Here is a 21,089-nt window from a genome sequence, read left to right on the forward strand (position 1 = left end):
GTGGCCTACCACAGCGGCCAGCTTCCTCAGGTCCCGGCGCCTCCGCCTGCTGGTGGTGGAGATCCCGGGCAGCCCCTGGCTCCTGGTCCAGGCCCCCGGGGACTCTCCCGGCGCCGCCTTTTGCTGGGGCTGTGGCCGCAGTGGGCGAGTGGCCTCGGTGGGTGCAGGTGGCTCCCCCTCAGGCGCCGGGGGGCTGGGGTCGGGCCCCGGCTGCACACTGGACTCCTCGGAGGCCCAGATGGTAGAAAGCCGCTGCTTCCGGGGGACGGGGGACGGCAGGTCCCGGGAGGCACGCCCCGGCCGCGGGGACCCATCCCCAGGGCCCCCCACCGGGCGGTAGGGCCTGGGGCCCCGCGGGCTCCTGCTCCGGCGGCGAGGGAAGCCCTCCGCGGGGGTGCTGTGCTTCGGGGCCCCCGAGGGTCTCCACACGGAAGGCGGGTCCTCGTCCTCAGAGGAGCTCCACTCAGACACCTGTCCCAACAGAGCACAGGGGAGCCTCCTGGCGGGCAGGGAGCTGAGCTGGGGCGTCTCTGAGCCCCGAGGACAGGCCTGGGGAACATCTGTCCTGCCCGGCCCGTGTGGCTCAGGGGCTGAGCATCCACCTATGACCCAGGAAGTCAGGGTTCGATCCCCGGTCAGGGCACCTGCCGGGTTGTGGGCTCCATCCCCAGTGCGGGGCGTGCAGGAGGCAGCCGATCCATGATTCTCTCTCATCACTGATGTTCCTCCCTCTCCCTCTCCCTCTCCCTCTTCCTTCCTCTCTTAAATCAATAAAAATATATTAAAAAAGAAAACAGACTATCTTGAAGTAAAAATAAAAATTTTTTGGGGGGAGGGAATAACTACAAAACTTTGTCAATAAAATCAGCCTGACATTTACACTCAGCATCAAGCAGAGCCGCCAACACGCCCTGCAGGTGTGTTAAGTGACGGCAGGTGGGGGGCCTGGGGGCCCTCGCCCAGCATGGAGGCCTCGTCCACCTGCCTCCGGGGTCACCCCCGGGGGAACACGGTCCGACCTCTCAAAGACGCGAGCACAGCCGGCCAGCACCTGCGGGTGATTGGCAGGCCGGCGGCTCGGAAGGCGGTGTTTACCGAGACGCACTTCCCTTTCCGAACGAGCTCCCAGCGTGAAGAGCGGGCACAAGCCGTGAGACACCGTGTGTCCTGTGACAGGACAACACGAACATGCTGAGCGCTCACAGATGAAACGATCCCGTGTTTTCACGAAAACAGCCTCAGGACGCCAGGCCCGCGAGGCCGACCTCTCCCGGGAAACCAGGGGGAGCGTTCCTCATTTCAGCGTCTCCAGGCCAGGCCGCCGTTTGGAAAAACCCAGAACGGCGAACGGTGTCCCACCTCACACCTTCCCCTGACACAGTCGGCCAGGGGCTGCAACTGTACCACTTAAAAAGCCATAAATCACTCAGGAAGAAAGAGTTTAAAAACCTCCCATCACCTCGTTTTCCAAGAACATTCCAAATGGATGTAAGGTTGAAAAGCACAAAACAAAGGCATAAAAGTTTTGGAAGGAACCATGGGCTCCTTGTGTCAGAGCCGGACAGATAAAAAGCTAAATGAAATATAATTTACACAGTCCCGTGCCCCCGCCCGTGTGGCTCAGTGGAGAGAGCGTTGGCCAGGAGACCGAAGGGTCCTGGGTTCGATTCTGGTCCAGGGCACGCACCGCGTTGCAGGCTCCTCCCCCACCCGGGCCTGGTCGGGGTTCGTGCTGGAGGCAACCGATCAATGTGTTTCTCTCACATCGATATTTCTCTCTGTCTCTCCCTCTCTCTTCCACTCTCTCTAAAATCAATGGAAAGTATCCTCGGGCGAGGATGACAAATAATAAAAATAAATAAAATCCTGTGAAGCAAAACAATTTTTGTGTGAGAACCGAGGAAAACAGCTAAGAAAGCGGGATGTTCCTCCTGGGTCCCAGCTACTGACCGGAGGACAGGGACCCCTGGGGTTCCTCCCAGCGGAGGGGGCCCCCAGCGCAGGGTTAGAGGTCGGGTCTGCACTTCACCTGGGCCTGCACCTGCCTCTCACCTTGACCCTGGGCGCCCTCCTTGGTCTCCGGGAGGGCCGGTGGGACAGTGACCAGCCCGACGGGGTGGGGGGAGGGGGCGGCCCGGGAGGGTGGGCAGGGGCCTCAGGGCGGAAGGGTAGCGGGACCCAGAGTCCCTGGTGCCAGGTTGGGGCGATCAGGAGGGCAGATGGACCGGACCGCCTCCCCCCGCCCCCCCCCCCCCGCTTCCTGCCCACCTGCCCCCCACCCCCTGCGGCCCCTCCCGCCCCCCTGTCCCCCTGACCACCTGCCCCCCCACTCCGCCCCCCTGCCCCTGCCCACCTGCCCACCTCCCCCCCGCCCCCTGCCCCCCCTGCCCCCCTGCCCCTGCACACCTGCCCACCTCCCCCCCTGCCCCCTGCCCCCCTGCCCACCTCCCCCCTGCCCCCAGCCCCCCTGCCCCCCTGCCCACCTCCCCCCTGCCCCCTGCCCCCTGCCCACCTGCCCCTGCCCACCTGCCCACCTCCCCCCTCCCCCCCTGCCCCCCCCTGCCCCCCTGCCCCTGCCCACCTGCCACCTCCCCCCTCCCCCCCTGCCCCCCCTGCCCCCCTGCCCCCCTGCCCCTGCCCACCTGCGCCCCCGGCTCCATCCCGCTCCCGCCAGCCTGGCGCCCGCAGGGAGCAGCTCACCTGGCGCCGTTTTCACCTGTCACCCCCGGTGCCGCGCAGGCGCAGAAGGCGCGGCCCGCGAGCCTGAGGTCCGCACCTGGGGCTCCGCTTCCCGCAGGTGAGCCCCCCTCCCTGGTCCCGCCGTCTCGGCCCCCCGACCCCCCACGACTGGAGGCAGCGCCGACTCGTCTCCAAGGCAACGAGGCGGACGTTCCAGGGCGTCGGAGGGCGGGGTCCGACCCAGCGCTGCCCCCCTCCCCCGAGGGCCCCCCGCAGCGCCGCCCCCTGTCCGCGGGGGACCCGCAACCGGCGGCCACGCGCCCTCCGCACCGTGACCCGAGCCCGGGCCGGGGCGCTGGGAGGTCGCCCCCCCCCCCCCCCGCGGACCGGCCGTTGCTCCCATTGCCGGAGGGAAGACTGAGCCTGAGCGGGCGGCTCCAGGCATCAGCGCCTGGCCCACCGGAAGGGCGCCCGGACGGCCTGCCCCCAGGGGGGCCCTCGGCCCTGTCCCTGTTCTCCCCTTTCTCTAAGTTCAGGGGTCCCTGCCGGCGGAGGCTGGGGCAGGGCCTCCACGTGGTCGTCCAGGTAGCCCTGCCCCCCCAGCCCTGTCCCCCCCCCCCCCCCGCCCTGTCCCCCGCAGCCCGGCCCCCCCAGCCCTGCCCCCCCCAGCCCTGCCCCCCGCAGCCCTGCCCCCCGCAGCCCTGCCCCCCGCAGCCCGGCCCCCCGCAGCCCTGCCCCCCGCAGCCCTGTCCCCCCCCCCCGCCCTGTCCCCCGCAGCCCTGCCCCCCGCAGCCCGGCCCCCCGCAGCCCTGCCCCCCGCAGCCCGGCCCCCCGCAGCCCTGCCCCCCGCAGCCCGGCCCCCCGCAGCCCGGCCCCCCGCAGCCCTGTCCCCTCCCCCCCCGGCCCTGTCCCCCGCAGCCCTGCCCCCCCAGCCCTGTCCCCCTGCCCCCCGGCCCTGTCCCCCGCAGCCCTGCCCCCCCAGCCCTGTCCCCCCCCCCCCCCCGGCCCTGTCCCCCGCAGCCCTGCCCCCCCAGCCCTGTCCCCCCCCCCCGGCCCTGTCCCCCGCAGCCCGGCCCCCCCCAGCCCTGCCCCCCCAGCCCTGTCCCCCCCCCCCGGCCCTGTCCCCCGCAGCCCTGCCCCCCGCAGCCCGGCCCCCCGCAGCCCTGCCCCCCCAGCCCGGCCCCCCGCAGCCCGGCCCCCCCCAGCCCTGCCCCCCCAGCCCGACGCCCGTTCCAGGCCAGCAGCCTCCTCCCCGCTGCCGGGCACAGCCCCGCCCTCTCACTCCCGCTGCCCCGGAGGGAGGGCCGGTACCTTTAAGAGCCCTAGTCCGCGCAGAGCCGGGAACGCAGGCCGCCTCAGTAAACGAGGGCTCGTCCAGGGGCAGCAAGACTCTGCAGCCAGTGACCTGCTGTGTGCCACCTACGTGTGTGCGTGTGCATATATGTGCACCCATGTAAGCAGGTGCACAGCTGCAGACAGGCATCCATGACGTATTAAATGGGAAAGGCTGTACGACGGACAGGTGGTGTGGGGTCATTTCAAAAACTACACACAGCACACACACATGCCACACACACACATGCACATGCCACACAGCACACACACGCACACACACACGCACACACACACCCACAGACGCACACACACGCACACACACACTCACACACGCACACACAGCACACACACACACACACACACACACGCACACACATCCAGAAAGAGACCAAAAAGGAAATGGTAACATGGGCAGCATCTCGCTGGCAGGTGATGGCACATGTTAACATCACTTACATCCATTTCACTTGAGCCCGGCCGCCTGCTCAGTGGTTGGGCATCAACCCAGGAACCAGGAGGTCAGGGTTCGATTCCCAGTCAGGGCACAGGCCGGGGCTGTGGGCTCCATCCTTAGTGGGGGGCGCGCAGGAGGCAGCTGATCCATGATCCTCTCTCATCACTGATGTTTCTCTCTCCCTTCCTCTCTGAAGTCAATAAAAGCATATTAAAAAAATAAATCCATTTCACTTTTTCTGAAAAGAACACGTAGTTAGTAAAGAATAATAATAAAAAAATAGAGCTCACCTGGCGAGCTCTATTCCCAGATGGGGAGCCGAGGGCCTGAGGTTGTCCAAAGTCCCAGAGCCTGCCAGGTGGGGGCGGCCTGGGTGCTGTCCCCGTGTCCTGTTTTCTCCCTGCACTAGGCCACCCCCAGGTGCCCTGACCTCCTGACCCTGCATGGTGCCCTGACCCCCTGACCACAGGGTGCTCTGACCTGCTGGCACATGGCACCCTGGTCTGAGGACACTGAAGGCTCTCTGAAGGCTCTCTTGTTTGTGTTGTGAGCGGAAACATTGTGAAATCTACAGTGTGTGTCTCGTGTCACATCTGTCGGTCACACAGGCCTCCCCAGCGCATCCGGCAGCCCCTCTGGGAGCAGGTGGGGGCCTGTGGCAGGAGCCAGCCCCACGCATTCAGGAACGTTTATGGGAGAAATTATACCATTTCTCTCAATCTTCCAGAATCTAGAAGCAGAGGGGATAATTCCTACGTCATTCTATGAGGCCAGCATTACCCTGATACCAAAACCAAACGAAGACATTACAAAAATGATCAACCACAGACCCACAGTCTCATGAACATAGAGCCAAAGCCGGCAACAAAATAGGAACAAAACAGGCCCGGCCGGGGTGGCTCAGTGGTTGAGTGTCGACCCACGAACCAGGAGGTCACACTTCGACTCCCAGTGGGGCCAAGTTGTGGACTCAATCCTCAGTAGGGGGCGTGCAGAAGGCAGCCGATCAGTGATTCTCTCTCATCATTGATCTCTCTATCTCTGATCTTTCCTCTCTCTGAAATCAATAAAAATATATAGAAAAAAATATACTCACCTGTGTCTACTTATAAAAATATTAGCAAATCAAATCTAACAATGAAAAAATTCTATGTCATGACCAAGTGTCTAAGACTCAAAAATCCGTTAATGTGACCCATCATGTCAACAGGCTAAGGCGAGATCACAGACTCTATGCACAGATGCAGACGAGCATTAAAAACGCCAACATCCATTCATGACCAAAACTCTCCATGCCTGCTTGCTGGCTGCACCCCGTGAATGCACATTGTGATGCGAGCGAGACACCCCCACAAGGGACTAGAGACTGTAATGGAGGAGGCTGTTCCCTAATGGAGGAGGCTGTCCCCCTAATGGAGGAGGCTGTCCCCCTAATGGAGGAGGCTGTTCCCTAATGGAGGAGGCTGCCCCCCTAATGGAGGAGGCTGCCCCCCTAATGGAGGAGGCTGCCCCCCTAATGGAGGAGGCTGCCCCCTAATGGAGGAGGCTGTCCCCCTAATGGAGGAGGCTGTCCCCCTAATGGAGGAGGCTGTTCCCTAATGGAGGAGGCTGCCCCCCTAATGGAGGAGGCTGCCCCCCTAATGGAGGAGGCTGCCCCCCTAATGGAGGAGGCTGCCCCCTAATGGAGGAGGCTGTTCCCTAATGGAGGAGGCTGCCCCCCCTAATGGAGGAGGCTGTCCCCTAATGGAGGAGGCTGCCCCCCCTAATGGAGGAGGCTGTCCCCTAATGGAGGAGGCTGCCCCCCCTAATGGAGGAGGCTGTCCCCTAATGGAGGAGGCTGCCCCCCCTAATGGAGGAGGCTGTCCCCTAATGGAGGAGGCTGTCCCCCTAATGGAGGAGGCTGTTCCCTAATGGAGGAGGCTGCCCCCCCTAATGGAGGAGGCTGTCCCCTAATGGAGGAGGCTGCCCCCCCTAATGGAGGAGGCTGTCCCCTAATGGAGGAGGCTGCCCCCTAATGGAGGAGGCTGTCCCCTAATGGAGGAGGCTGCCCCCCCTAATGGAGGAGGCTGTCCCCTAATGGAGGAGGCTGCCCCCCCTAATGGAGGAGGCTGTCCCCTAATGGAGGAGGCTGCCCCCTAATGGAGGAGGCTGTCCCCTAATGGAGGAGGCTGCCCCCTAATGGAGGAGGCTGCCCCCCCTAATGGAGGAGGCTGTCCCCTAATGGAGGAGGCTGTCCCCCTAATGGAGGAGGCTGCCCCCTAATGGAGGAGGCTGCCCCCCTAATGGAGGAGGCTCCCCCCCTAATGGAGGAGGCTGTCCCCTAATGGAGGAGGCTGCCCCCTAATGGAGGAGGCTGTCCCCTAATGGAGGAGGCTGCCCCCCTAATGGAGGAGGCTCCCCCCCTAATGGAGGAGGCTGTCCCCTAATGGAGGAGGCTGCCCCCCTCTCTGTGCCAGGTCCCTGCCATTTGCCAGGTCAGAGAAGCAGGCTGTGCTCATGGGGGAGGGTGCACCCCACACCTGCTGATCGTGGGGGTCCCGTGCCCCAGGGGGTTGGGGGGTCCTGATGTTTGGGGGGCTGGTGGGCGGTGGGCACAGTGAGGCCCTGGCGTGATGTGTGAGAAGAGCAGGTGCCTCCCCACACTGGTCCCGGGATGGGGGGCTGGAGGGCCTTCAGCGTGGGGAGCGGTGCCCTTCATCGGTGGCAGCGGCCTTGGCTGCACTGACATCATCCCCCGTCAGCCCAGGAGCAAAACATATTTTTGTGTTTCCGCAGGTTCAAAACACGTCCCGTCCCGGAGGGTCCCCTCGTCCTCCCGAGGAGGCTGCCCTTGGCCTTGACCCCGCATTGTTTTTCTGAGCCGATTGCCCAACGCCGCCTGGGCTGTGAGTAAGCCCCGGGCTGGGAGGCCTGGCGGAGCGGGTGACGAAAGGCCCTGTGGGGTTTCATCACCCGAGCCCCCGGCCCAGCCCCCAGTCCAGCCCCCGGCCCAGCCCCTGGCCCAGCCCCCAGCCCAGCCCCCAGCCCAGCCCCCGGCCCAGCCCCCAGCCCAGCCCCCGGCCCAGCCCCCGGCCCAGCCCCCAGCCCCCGGGAGGACCATGGGAGGCTCACACACACTCAGCTGACTGCTCCCCATTTCACAGGCAGGGACACTGAGGCCCGGGAGGTTAAAGAACGGGACAGGTGCTGGCGGGGGCGATCTGGGGGGGACAATGGTGCGGCTGTAGGGGGAGGGCGCTCCAGGCCCCGCCCCTTGGGGCTCCCAGGACCCTGGGGCTCAGCTGTCTACCCCCCTGCACTCCGGGCTCAGCTGTCTGCCCCCCTGCACCCCGGGCTCTGCTGTCTGCCCCCCTGCACCCCGGGCTCTGCTGTCTGCCCCGATGCATCAGTCCGTGTGAGCACCTGCGTGCACAGAACGAGGAGTCTCAGGTGCTGTGAGCCAGGAGGCCAAGGACATGCGAGGGGACATGTCTCTCCCTCGTCTCCTGACCTGCCCCATTTCAATCCATTCAGAGGGACAGGGAGGTGGCTATCCATACGGGGTATTGAACACAAATAAGGGCAGACCTGTACCTTTTCATTTAAAAAATATTTTTATTGATCTCAGAGAGGAAGGGAGAGGGGGAGAGAGATAGAAACATCAACGATGAGAGAGAATCTTGGGTCGGCCGCCTCCTGCACGCCCCCCACTGGGGATGGAGCCCACAACCCGGGCCTGTGCCCTGACCGGGAATCAAACCAGGGACCTCCTGGTTCATAGGTCGATGCTCAACCACTGAGCCATGCTGGCCGGGCATGTACCTTCTCATTTTTACTTCACTTGGAAATTGTACTCAACTGTGTGTTTACTGATCTCAGGACTGTTCTCCCTCAGTGCGTACAGGGCCGCCTGGTTTGGGGGACCGGGCTCCTCAGAAAACAGCAGCTCCTGGGGACAGGGGGCCACCGCACAGTCTTTGAAGGGACGGGGGCATTTGTCTTGCAGCCCAGGAGCAGATCCAAGAGCGGGATTGTAACTAAAGAGCAGGCCTTGCTGTTGGATTCCTGACCGCATCTGGTCTGGGTCAGAAAGTCCCAGTGGCCGGACTCTGGGTGCCGGGGTCTGGGTGCCGGGGGTCTGGGTGCCGGGGGGTCTGGGTGCCGGGGGTCTGGGTGCCGGGGGTCTGGGTGCCGGGGGGTCTGGGTGCCCGGGGTCTGGGTGCCCTGGGGGTCTGGGTGCCCGGGGTCTGGGTGCCGGGGGTCTGGGTGCCCGGACTCTGGGTGCCGGGGGGTCTGGGTGCCGGGGGTCTGGGTGCCGGGGGTCTGGGTGCCGGGGGCCTGGGTGCCGGGGGTCTGGGTGCCGGGGGGTCTGGGTGCCGGGGGTCTGGGTGCCCGGGGTCTGGGTGCCCGGGGTCTGGGTGCCCTGGGGGTCTGGGTGCCGGGGGTCTGGGTGCCGGGGGTCTGGGTGCCGGGGGTCTGGGTGCCCGGGGTCTGGGTGCCGGGGGTCTGGGTGCCGGGGGTCTGGGTGCCGGGGGTCTGGGTGCCCGGGGGTCTGGGTGCCGGGGGTCTGGGTGCCGGGGGTCTGGGTGCCGGGGGTCTGGGTGCCCGGGGGTCTGGGTGCCCGGGGGTCTGGGTGCCGGGGGTCTGGGTGCCGGGGGTCTGGGTGCCCGGGGTCTGGGTGCCGGGGGTCTGGGTGTCCCTGCAGCGTCGGCACTCTGTCTCTGGAGGTGCAGTTACCCATATGGCCCTGGGAGGGGCTCCCCTGTCCCCCTCCCGGGAAAGGCAGGGAGACTGGAGTTCCAGGCTGGAGCCTCCTCCCTCCAGAACCACCTGCCAGCTGATGCCTTAGCGGCCGCCCCTGTTCTCCCCGAACCGCGGTTTCCCCATTTGAAAGCGGGGGTGGGGGCCTGGCCGGTGTGGCTCAGCAGTTGAGCCTGGACCTAGGAATCAGGAGGTCAGGGTTCGATTCCCCGTCAGGGCACAGGCCCAGGTTGCAGGCTCCATCCCCAGTGGGGGGCGTGCTGGAGGCAGCCGATCCATGATTCTCGCTCATCATTGATGTTTCTCCCTCTCCCTTCCTCTCTGAAATCAATAAAAATATGGAAGGAAGGAAGGAAGGAAGGAAAGAAGGAAGGGAGGGAGGGGGGAGGGAGGGAAAAAGGCGGTGGGCTTCCCGTGGCCCAGCCTGGGCGCCTCTGGCACAGAACTAGCCGCGCCCCTGGCCACGCGCTCCGGCTCCCGCGTAGAGCTGCGCGTGGGCTCGGGGCGGGAACTCATAACAAGTGGACAAACAGCCGCGACCCGGCCGCTCCCGCTCCCGCCCACGCCTGGCGCGGGGCCTCGAGCGCAGGAGCAAAACAAACTTATTTGGAACGCGGTCCCCCGCGGCGCGCGCTCGGCCAATCATTAACCTCCGGCAGGTGCGCGCCCCGCGCCCTTTATAAGGCGCGCGCGGCTCCCAGCGGCATCCCCGCCCGGAGCGTCCACCGGGCCGCGAGCACCTGCTGCCGCCCCGCCCAGCGCCTCCAGGACCTGCCCTCCCGCCGCCGCCGCCGCCCCGATGGCGATGCCCGCCGTCCCCGCCGCCTCCGCCGCGCCGCTCCTGCTGCTGCTGGCCGCCCTGCTCGGCGAGGCCGCCGCCGAGGGGCCCCACCGGTGGCAGTGCGCGCCCTGCTCCGCCGAGAAGCTGGCGGCCTGCCCGCCGGTGCCCGAGTCCTGCCGGGAGCGAGCCCGGCCCTACGGCTGCGGCTGCTGCACCTTGTGCGCCCTGCGCCAGGGCGACGCGTGCGGCATGACCTCCGCGCGCTGCGAGAGCGGCCTCAGCTGCCAGGCGCGCCCCGGAGAGACCCGGCCGCTGCGGGCGCTGTCCCAGGGCCGGGGCGTGTGCATGCCCGAGACCGCCGTCACCGAGCCCAGCGCCGAGGCCGCAGGTACCGCCTCCCTCCGTCAGGCTCTCCCCGGGGAGGGGCGGGGGCGAGCCTGGGCGCACAGGGCGGCCTAGAGCTACAGCCAGGGGCGCCACCCCCCAGCACCCAGAGTTTGGGGCCCAAGCCTGTCAGGAGCCCCATCGACGCAAGGCCTGGGCCGGGAGGGGAGATGGAGCGGTCCGTGGACTCCGTGAGGAGGGCTGACCCACGGGGTGGGAGGGGCCCTCGCCATGTGACTCAGCGCCGGCTCCGTGGGGTGACAAAGACCCTCCCGGGGGAGCCGAGGGGGGACGGGGGGGGGGGGGGTGAGCGTGGCTCCCCGTCCTGGGAGGGCTCACGGCCGTGGGCTCCGTCTGCAGAGGCCGAGGAGGAGAGCCCGGGGGAAGAGTCCCCGCTGTGGGGCTCGCTCAGTACCTACGAGACCATCCAGAAGGCCGGGATCTCCAACACCAAGGACTCGAAGGTGAGGCGGGTGGGGGGGGGGGGGGGCGGGCGGCGCAGGCGTCTCCCTGGGCCTGGACGGACAGCGGAGCTTTGCGGAGCCGTTAGGAGGGCGCTGGGCGGCCCTACTCTGCTGTGGAGAGGGGCCGGCCACCCCCGCGGTGCGCCTCTGGCTCGGAGCACAGAGTGCGCACAGGACGGAGCTGCCCTCCCCGTCACATCTGCGCCCTTCGAAAGGCTGCGGTGACTTAGGCACAACGTGCGATGGAGCCTTCCTCCGCTGAAGGCGCCAAGTCCACGCTCAACGCCCTGTGTCCATCCCCCAGCCCTGCACCTGCAAGACTGGACCCTCCCCACCGCCCCCCCATCTCCCACCTCCCCGTCTCCGGGTGCCCTGTTTAATTCTGCCACTCGAGGGGGACAAAGGACCAGAGGTGCTGGCCTCCATGTCAATGGCTAGAAATCTCCCCGACCAAAGTCTCCATTCAGAGCCTGCACTGGCCTCTGGGTGGGGGTGGGGGTGGGGGGGGCGTGCGGAGGAGGGGAGAGAGTGGGGAGACCTCTTAGCTTCCATGGGTGTTCAGGGGTGTTCGGGTGGGAGGGCGCGGGCCCCAACCTCCCTCTTAACCGCCCAAGACAGAGCTGTGCGGCCCTCTGGGGACAGGCGAGAGCTGGAGGCCAGAGAACCGGGCCCGGGTCTCCCCAGTCCACACAGCCCCCTTTCCTCCTCCTCTATCCCGATGCTGTGTGCCTGTCGCAGGACCCTTGCCGGCGAGAACTGTACAACGTGCTGACCAAAGTGGTCCAGGAGAAGACCCAGGCGGCCGACGGCCTCTACAAGTTCTACATGCCCAACTGCCACAGTAACGGGATGTACCACTCCAAGCAGGTGAGCCACGGAGGCGGGTCCCCGAGCCGCAGAGCCACGCTCCCCACCACTGCATCCCGTCCCAAACACGCCCCCAGGCCCCCCTCCCTGCCCTGTGAGGAAGGCCCAGCCTCTGGCCGGGGGAGCAGTCAGCCCCGGGGACACCACACTGGGCGTTCCCGTCACTCACCTGCCCGAGGGTGGGGCCCCGGAGCCGATAGCTGAACGCACACCACGCTGGGCACACCCGCACTGCGCGGCACACGCATGGAGTCTGTGACTCACTGGACACCTGACCTGGAGGGCGCTGGTGTGCCCTCGGTCGGTCCCGGTGGGCGGGTGGTGCCCGGGGTCTGAGCCCTCAGCCGTGGGCTCTCCGTGGGGTGTTGGGGGCAGGGGGCCCCGTCCCCCCAGCTTCTGCTGCCGCTCTGACCTGGCACCCCTTGTTTTGCAGTGCATGGTGTCCCTGCATGGAGAGATAGGGCTCTGCTGGTGCGTGTACCCCTGGAACGGGCAGAAGATCGTGGGGTCCACGGAGGTGTTCGGGGACCCCAACTGCGATCAGTATTTCCCGAAGGCAGACGCATCGTGACCTGTTCCTTCAGCGAAACGTTGAAGCACACGGTGTGTTCGTGCTCCGACACACTAGCTCCGTGAGGGGAGGGAGCTCTCGTATACTCCACAGCTACTTGCTTCCGAAGCTGTAGTCTATTTATTCACTGAGTTTATTTTTCTACGCAAGAACCCGCGCTCTGCTAACTTTATATGCACAGACACTGCTCAGCCGGTGTAACACTCGCAGCCAGCTGTCCTCGAGCTTGGGACAGTCCCGCGGGGAAGCGCGGTCACTCGGAGCCTCGTTCTCTCCGGGATGCGCAGCGGCGCTCAGCCCGCCAGGGGTGGGTCGGCGTGCGGGAGGTGAGGGCTGCTTTGTCACAGGCTCGCACCAGGTACACAAATAAACGGCCTCTCAGCACCTGCTCCTGCGTGGACCTCTGTGCGCCCCCACCCTCTGCGCGGCCCGCGGCCCCCTGCCAGAGCGGCTGCGCCTCTGAGGTTGCCGGGCCAACAGCCCCCCAGTGTCGGTCACCACCGGCTTGGGCCCCCCGCCCACCTCCGGCCGCCCTCACTGCTCCACTCCCCCGCCCTGTCCCTTCCACTGGTAAACAGGCCTGGGTTTCTGGCAGAAACACTCCTGGGCCAGCTCCCCTCAGCCTCTGCCCCCACGGCTGCGTGGCCACCTGCTGGGCGCTGGCCTGCCTCTTGGCACCTCGGAGCCCGGAGCGCCAGGCTCCCTGCTCCTCGGGTCCCTTCTCCCTCGAAGGGTTACCTACCTGCCTGCTTTTCCTGACTCTGCCCCCACCTTGGCTGTGCCCGGGGTCTGAGCCCCCAGCGTGTGTGGGTGCAGATCTCTGTTCTCACAGCCCCCAGCCGTTCCCCGGGGCCCCGTCCCCTCAGACCCCACGGCTGCCAGCCCCCCCCCCCCCCCTCGGCCAGGTCCCCAGGAGTGACCTGTGACTCAGTGTTCCATGTCCTGACAGGACTCAACCAGGTCCTGTCCCCCGACCCACCGCGGGGGAGGGGTCGCCTTCCTGAGGGACAAGGCGGGAAGAACTTGCACCCAGAGCCAGGGGACACCAGCCCGCCCCCCCCAGGTGTGTGTGTGCACGTGTGTGCCTACATGTGTGTGCGCATGCATGTCGTGGACACATGACAGTTGCATCTGCTCGTTGTCCCCGAGGATTCCCGGTGGGAACGTCACAGACGAGCGGCCTGCACGCTGCCTCCGGGCGAGGCCTCTCTCGGGGCAGGTGGTGCCGGAGCAGGAGTCTGAGGCCTGCCCGTCGCGGTCAGTGTCCATCGCCGGCTGAGCCCTGGAGGGGTGCCTGGCACCCGCGGGGCCTTGACCCAGCGAGGGGAGCAGCATGCGCACTCCAGGGCACGCGTCTGGGCGGGGGGGGGTGGGCCGTAAGCCGAACCCTGGAGGGCAGGGGAGCGGGGTGGGTGGGGGTCTCTCTGCCGCCGGGCGCGAGCTGGGGGAGACCAGGTGGCAGGTCACGTGCTCGCCATGTGGCAGGAGGGCCCTAGGAGGCGAGTGGACAAGGGTGTGGCTGCGGCGGAGGTTGGGGTGACGGGGGTGTGCAACGTGTGCCCAGGAAGGCGAACCTGGGGGGGCCACAGCTCCTGCCCGGGATCCTGACCCCGGTGGGCGCCAGGCCCCGCCCCCGCACGTGCGCCCTCACTTCCGGCTCAGGGCTTTGCAGCCCCCCCCCCATGCCTGCTGACTGCGCATGCTCTGTCCACCCCTGCTCTGACCACGCCTGCTGACTGCGCATGCTCACGTGTGCTCGCACCCAAGGCGGGTGAGGGCGGACTTGGGCGCTTTAAGGGCGCAGGAAGGACCAGGCACGGGGGTCCTAGAAACCAGTGCGCCCTGATCCCCGAAGTCACAGCGTTCCCGGGTCTCCCTCCCGCCGGTCCTTTCCAAGCCCAGACCCCAGGCCCCGGGTCCCATGTGCCCCTGAGCGGACCGGCAGGAGGCTGGGGGCAAACCCCAGGGTGGCGAGGGCCTGGGGCGCACCAGCTGACCTGCCCGGCCGGGACCCGGCCCAGACCCCACCGGAATGGGACGGGCGGGCCACGGGAGCTCACCGTGAACCGCCCCTGGGGCGTGGGGCCCTCCCAACGCGAGCTGGCTGCGGACACAGGTGAGCGCTTTTCACGGCAAACACTTTATTAACCAATTATAAATACATGGTGAGACCGACTTCTCAAAAATACTTTCTGAAAACTTGATTAAAAAAATAAAGGAAAGCGAAAGGTAGGCCGTGTCTGGAGACCCCCGGCCTGGCCGCCGGGCGTCTGAGACTGTGGCGTCCAGGCCGTTACCTGGGGGCCAGGGTGCACGCAGCGGTGACAGCTCACGAAGGCGCTTCTCTGTGAATACGTGAGTCAGGAGGGGCGACTCCGGGGTCCCCCGGGCCCCTGTCTCTGGTTAGATACATGGTTATCCATATGTGTTACCCCAGGGCCCGTCTCTGGTTAGATACATGGTTATTCATACGTGTTACATTGTGCACGGAGGGCACGTGGCGAGGGATGAACACAACCTCCTTTGCCTCTGAGGAGCGTATCCTCGGAATCTACCTTGGTCTTGGAGTTGTGAGGGGAAAACACCCTTGCCTTCCGCCCCCCGAGCATCGTGCCGCTGTCTGGGGCGCCTCTGAAGACAAAGGTGTGGCTTTGCCCCCCCCCCCAACCCCGTCCCTGCCCTGGGGGACCCAGCAAAGGCTGTGCCCCAGGAGCCTGCCGGGCCACCCACTTCTCCAGGTGCCCGGGTCTGAGCACCTTCTTGGTCATTAAAAAAGAAAAAAGGCAAGACTCCCCTCATGGTCTCCACGCGTCCCCAAGCAGGACGGGCCGCCTGAGGGCAGGAGCTCGCTGGTGGGCGGAGGGGCGAGGCCTGGCTCCCAGCAGGTGCGTCCAGAGGCGCAGACGCCCCGGGCAGAGGCTGGCGTTCCCGGGAGGCCCACGTGGCGGGGTGCTAGGGCGCGAGGTCCCGGGTGGGCTGCGTCGGCCGACCGGGGTCCCCAGGGTGGCGTGAGGCCCGGCCTGCGCTTGAGTTCATAGGGAGGTTCGGAGAGGCGACGAGAAAAATCACGCGGTTCCCTGGCTGCTGGGGAGTGGAAGCCGCTCGGCGCACTGCTAAGCCCAGGCATTTCAGGGGTCTCTCCCTAAACGTGGGTTTAAAAGGAAACGGATTCGCCAGAGAAAGAGAGATACTCGAGGCTGTAGCCACTGCTGTCACCGCCTTGGCCGTCTTTGGTGCAGAATCGGTGTTTGAGTTCCTCTGAACTGAAACAGAGACAGGAACACGCTGGTTAACTCCTCGACGGGGGTCTCCACTCCCTCCCCGGGCACGAGGCAGGCCGCCTGTTCACAGAGCGAAGGTCCTGCCCGATGCTAGCAATTTAAAAACATATATATCCTTACTGATGTCAGAGAGGAAGGGAGAGGGAGAGAGAAGCATCCATGATGAGAGAGAACCATGGATCAGCTGCCTCCTGCCCGTCCCACACGGGGGATCGAGCCCACAACCTGGGTATGTGCCCTGACCAGGAATCGAACCGTGACCTCCTGGTTCATAGGTTGATGCTCATCCACTGGGCCCCGCCGGCTGGGCTGCTTGCCATGTTCTTCCGCAGTCACCCCGAAATTAGAATTGCCTTTTCCAACTTGCAAGGAAAGAAAACACCTAAACATGAAATTTCCTTCTGTTGACTTACATTTGTCTTGAGGACACCAAAGGAGACGTATTTATTCCTTTTTCCCACCAATAACTCTCTCATTTAGTCAAAGAGAATATTGGATGTGATAGCCTTCTTCAAAATGATGGTTTAAAAAGTCATTGTTTGAATTAGGTTTAATAAACTTTATTAAAATTCTATTAACCACAGATTATCAGAATACCCATAATGCATTTTACAGGGGGCGGGGGGGAGGGCACAAACAGACACGTCTTTAACTTAGAAACAGGCTCTTGCTCAGCTGGCATGGCTCAGTGGTTGAGCGTTGACCTATGAACCAGGAGGTCAGGGCACAGGCCCAGGTTGTGGGCTCGATGTCCAGTGTGGGGCGTGCAGGAGGCAGCCGATCCATGATTCTGTCTCATCATTGGTCTCTCCCTCTCTCTCTCTCTCTGCAATCAATAAAAAGATCCCATTTTAGAAACAGGTTCTTCTGAAGGAAGAGAGTTTACTGGGAAGAAAGGGCTCCATCGGGCTTCCAGGGAAAGCCTCCGAGGATCCGACCCGTGGGCCCAGACCCTCTGCCTGTGCGGCCCAGAACCGGTCCTTCCTCCGGGAGCGTCCCAGGTCTGTCCTCCATCTGACCGCGCCCAGCCCCGCCCCTCCCGATGGAGAGCCCGGCCCAGGCTTACCGCCGTCACAGGCTCTCCGCGCTGTCGCAGTGCACGTCCGCTCGGCCCCGCGGGTCGTGGCCGGGGAGGGGCTGCCCGTACTTGTCCACGCACCAGCAGTAGCCGCGCTTCCTGCCCTTGGACGGGCGGCACTGCGGAGGAGCAGAGAAGGTGATGGGCCCCGGGCTCCCAGGCCCTGTGCCCACCAGGCTGCCCACCCGGGACAGCGGGAAGGTGCTAGGGCGCTGTGTCCCTTCGTGGTTAACAAAGGGGAGCAGGGCCCGGGGGGGGGGGGGGGAGGGAGGGGCAGGAGGAGGGGCCCAGCTGTGGCTCCCGGTCGCCTGCGGGGGTGCGGACGGCGGACGGAGGCTCACCTGCTTCTTCTTGTAGAAGCCCTTCCTGTCGCAGTTGGGGAGGTGGACGCCCCGCGGGCTCAGGGTGCTCAGGGACTTGAGTCGGTTCAGCGTGTCCTCCATCTCCCGGCGGCAGGGCCCCTGGGGGCGTGGACCGGTCACTATGAAGTCCCACCCGCCCGGGCACCCCGGGGGGACCAGCGGTGCCTGTGGCCTGACTCAGCCATCACGGCGCCCGTGGGGACACCGCCCCCCCCTCCCGTGTGTCCGAGACGGGGCTCGGCACCGGGGTCACCCGACACCCAGAGGCCAGGGGCACAGGAAGAGCCGGTGCTGTGAGCCTTTCTCCACACAGAGGCCGGGGCGCGCCCCGGTGTTTGACCCGGCCCCCGAGACGCCCCGAGGGCAGGGCCGTCTGGTCCCTGTTCTGGGCGTTGGGAGACTGGCAGCCGCCCCTGTGCCTGGACGGGGTGTGCCTCGGCTCGGGGTACGCGCAGCCGGCGCCTCGGGCTCCCAGGCCCCCCCGCCCCCAGGAGGCGGCGCGCTCACGTATTCTGTGTCCTGCCTGGTCTCGGAGGAGAAGTTCTGGGTGACCGTGCTCTGGGCCTCCGCGTGGACCTTGTGGCGCTGGCTGTCCTTGGCGTTCCCTCTCTTGATGGCGTCCATCTTGGTGTGGCCGGGGTGGAACTTGGAGTCGGGGGCCCAGTGTGTGCCGGTCAGCGCCGGGCTCCCCGCGGTCACTGCGCTGTGCTCCTCCTCCGACTCACTGCCGTTTCCTGGGGAGACACGGAGACAGGAGCTAAGGTCACGTCTCTGGGGCACTGTCATTCAACCATCCCAAGTCATTCAAGAAAAACACCTTGAGCCTCGACCTATGAACCAGGAGGTCACGGTTCCATTCCCTGTCAGGGCACAGGCCCGGGTCGCAGGCTCGACCCCCAGTGCGGGGCGTGCAGGAGGCAGCCGATCCATGATTCTATTTCATCATGGATGTTTCTCTCTCCCTCTCCCTTCCTCTCTGGAATCAATAAAAAATATTTAAGAAAAAGAAAACACCTCGATGGAGTCTCAGCCGCACACTAGCAGCCCTGGTACTGGCTTTGCCTGGAGCTCAGAAGAGATTGGACCAAGTAGGTGCCTCGCTGGCAGGCGTCCCTTCCTCTGCCAGGAGGGGGCAGAGCTGAGCCTGGAGGGCACCCTCCTGCGGAGTCCGTGCGGGGAGAGGCAGGAATCCGCTCTGGCCGGGCCAGGGGCGGCCTGAACCCTCCCTCCTCCCCGGAGCCGCACCCCGGGGCACTCACTCATCCTGCGGGGAGCCCCCCCCCCATGATCCACAGGGCGAATGAGGAAAACCCGACAGGACCGCGTGTCGGCGGCCCCGGGGCTGGGGTCCCACTGCACTGAGCACGCGTGTGGCTGGAGAGGCGCCAGCGCCTCGCTGCTCCTTCCCAGGCCGAGCTGGGGCGGCTGTGACCGGCGGTGGGTGGGGTCCCTTCTCCCTCCCGGTCCGCACAGCCACGTCGTTCCGACGAGCCGCACCCCCGACCTCCCAGGCCCTCCGGTCCCACTCTGCTCCGCCTGGGTGCCCGGCGCCCGCTCCCGCTAACTTTCCTGGCCGGCAGGGCGGCCGCCCGCCCAGGCCTCGGGGCTCCCAGGGGCGGGGCGGGGCGCGGGGAGGGAGCTTCCCGGGCTCCGCGGGGCGGGGAGACCACGGGCCCCAGCTCCACGCTCCGAGGTTCCAGCTGCCCCGCCCCTAATGGAAGCCCCGCCCCCAGGGAAAACCCCCGCCCCCCAGTGAAGCCCCGCCCCCAGGGAAAACCCCCGCCCCCTAGTGAAGCCCCGCCCCTGTGGGCTCTGCCCCAGGGAAAATCCCCGCCCCCTAGTGAAGCCCCGCCCCCTAGTGAAGCCCCGCCCCCAGGGAAGCCCCCACCCGGGGAGCAGCCCCCCGGGAGGAGCTGCGTGGTCCCCGAGGGGCCCGGGCCGGGAGCACACAGCTCAGCACCGCGGACCGGCTCCAGCGGGCAGGGCTGGTTTCCGTTTCCTGTCCTTCCTTCCTCGGGGAAGCCCCGGGCACGGGGCGGGGCTATGTAAATGAGCCCGCTCCCGCCTTCCCGGCGCCCCGGGACGTGGCGGGAAGCGCGGAGAAGTGTCCCGTGAACGGCGCCCCCGCGGAGCCTGGCCGCCGCTCCGCCTCCGAGCACTTGGTCACAGCCGCGCCCGCTGAGCCGGGAGCCGGGAGCCGGCAGCAGCGGAAGGAAGCGCCGCAGTCACGTTCTGAGCGGCCCCCGGGGCGCACAGGGGCTGCTCTGCCCCGGACAGAGCCTCTGGCGGCTTTAACACGACGGTCACGTCTCGGGGACCTGCGCATCCACCTCCCACCCACCCGGGGCCGCGGCCGCTCCGGAGACACGGGGCCCGCGGCCGGCAGGGCCACGCCTCGCCCCGGGGACTCACTTGTCAGGTGGAGGCTCAGGGCCAACCCCATTGACCTTTCCACCCGAGGGCCCCACGCCAGGGGCTCCCCCGCGCCCTCCCCCGGACGCACCCCCTCGGCTTCAGTTCTAGGCAGCCCTGGCTCCCCCATCCCTTTCCGTCTCCCAAACCCGCGGTCCCCGCAGCCCCCGCGCCCGGCGTGTCTGCGGGCCTCACAGGCAGGAGTTGGGGTGCACGGGGGAGGGTGCGGACTGGGCAGCCGGGTTCAGGCTCTCCCCGTCCTGCCTGGGGGGCGGGGAGGGGAGGGACCTTGGAGACTCGCTTCTTCCTGCGGGTCAGGTGGTCCGGCCGCAAAGGACACGAATGAACGCCCGGTTCCCACGCGCCGGGCTCTGGGGCAGCCCCGGAGGGGACCCTGCTTTGCGAACCGTAAGCCCGTGCGAATGCGGTACCACTTCCCACAACGCACCGCTCACCTCGGCGTCCCCGCGCCCTGCCCCTCGCGTCCGCGGCGTGGACACGCTCGCTCCTAGTTCGCGGGAACCGAAGCGCGTCCCAGAGCCCGCGGCGCAGTCCACGCCCACGTCCCCGTGCTGCGCGGCTCCCGGGCCCGGGGTCCCCTGTCCCGGATCTTCCCCTCCGACGTCACCCCCGGGGCCCCCTCCCTCCCTCCCTCCGAATCTTGGCCCATGTGCGGCGAAAGCGCTTTGCATTTTACAAGAACTTCGCGCTCAGGGGACGGAGTGGCCGTGGAGGGCCCCTCCCGCGGGCGTCCTCGGGTCGCGGGGCCGGTCTCCCCACGCACGACCCTCGGGGCGGGGGACCAGGGCCGCTCCGGCTCACCTGGCGCGGGCGGGGCCGGGGGGCGCGGGCGGCCGGCGGCACTGGCGTTGGCGCAGAGCCCGCGGCCCTCCAGCAGCGCCTGCAGCGGGCGCGCCTCGCCGGGCGGCGGGAGGCAGCGGAGGCCGGAGCCGCAGCGCTCGGTGTAGACGCCGCACGGCTGGCCCTCGCGCCGCGCGCACGTCAGGCAGCAGCCGCAGCCCGGCTCGCGCACCAGCTCGGCGCAGCCGGCGGGCGGGGGCGCGCACTGGGCCAGAGCGCGGGCGTCGCAGGGTTCGCAGCGCACGACCGGGCCCGCGCCCGCCGCCCCGGCAGCGGCCCGCGCCGCAGGCAGCCCGAGGAGCAGCGCCAGCGCGGCCAGCGTGGCGGCCAGGAGCGCGGGGCGCGTCGGCTGCATGGCGCCCGCTGCGGGGGTCCGCGGCTCAGCCAGGTCTGCTGCTCAGCGCGGGCACGGGGTGGCGGCGGTCGGCGCGGGCTGCGGGAGCGGAGGAGCTGGGGGCCGAGGAGCTGGGGGCCGGGAGCTGGGAGCGGAGCGGGCGTCGGTCAGACTTCAGCGCAGCACCGCCAGGCTCGCATCTGGCGGCCCGGGCGCGCCGGCCGCTATATAGAAGCCCAAGTGGCCGAGGACACGCCCCGGAACGGCGCGCGGGGGTGGGGGGAGACGGGGGCGGGAAGGCGCAGACCAGGCTCCGGGGTCCCGTCCATCGCTCTGGGCTCCGGGTGCGCAGCGCGGCCGCCCGAGCACCTGCTCCACGTGGGCACGCCCGGCGCCCCGCCACCGCGGTCCCCAGGACCCAGGCGCTCCCATCACCCACCCACCCTGGTGCTCTGGCCACCCCAGCGTCCCCGCCCGCCCCCGCCA

General features: G+C 67.1%; 2 protein-coding genes across 3 annotated transcripts; one reads left to right on the forward strand and one right to left on the reverse strand.

The window, feature by feature from the left end:
* Nucleotides 1-9,806: 9,806 nt before the first annotated feature.
* IGFBP1 (insulin like growth factor binding protein 1) lies at nucleotides 9,807-12,650 on the forward strand. Its single transcript, XM_079786501.1, has 4 exons — nucleotides 9,807-10,377; nucleotides 10,734-10,837; nucleotides 11,576-11,704; nucleotides 12,138-12,650. Exons 1-4 carry the CDS (start codon nucleotides 10,008-10,010, stop codon nucleotides 12,273-12,275), a joined length of 741 nt encoding a protein of 246 aa, XP_079642627.1. The 5' UTR covers nucleotides 9,807-10,007; the 3' UTR covers nucleotides 12,276-12,650.
* Nucleotides 12,651-14,396: 1,746 nt separating this feature from the next.
* IGFBP3 (insulin like growth factor binding protein 3) lies at nucleotides 14,397-20,792 on the reverse strand. Of its 2 annotated transcripts, none has more exons than XM_079786499.1 (5): nucleotides 20,231-20,792; nucleotides 17,504-17,730; nucleotides 16,976-17,095; nucleotides 16,623-16,753; nucleotides 14,397-15,538 (listed from the first exon to the last, which is right to left on the reverse strand). In XM_079786499.1, exons 1-4 carry the CDS (start codon nucleotides 20,622-20,624, stop codon nucleotides 16,628-16,630), a joined length of 867 nt encoding a protein of 288 aa, XP_079642625.1. In that variant the 5' UTR covers nucleotides 20,625-20,792; the 3' UTR covers nucleotides 14,397-15,538; nucleotides 16,623-16,627. The 2 variants fall into 2 exon arrangements, with proteins under 2 accessions (XP_079642625.1, XP_079642626.1); XM_079786500.1 differs by lacking the exon at nucleotides 14,397-15,538 and adding an exon at nucleotides 16,117-16,382.
* Between the last annotated feature and the right edge of the window lie 297 nt (nucleotides 20,793-21,089).

The sequence above is a fragment of the Cnephaeus nilssonii genome (assembly GCF_951640355.1).
Source record: "Cnephaeus nilssonii genome assembly, chromosome: 12".
NCBI lineage: Eukaryota > Metazoa > Chordata > Mammalia > Chiroptera > Vespertilionidae > Cnephaeus > Cnephaeus nilssonii.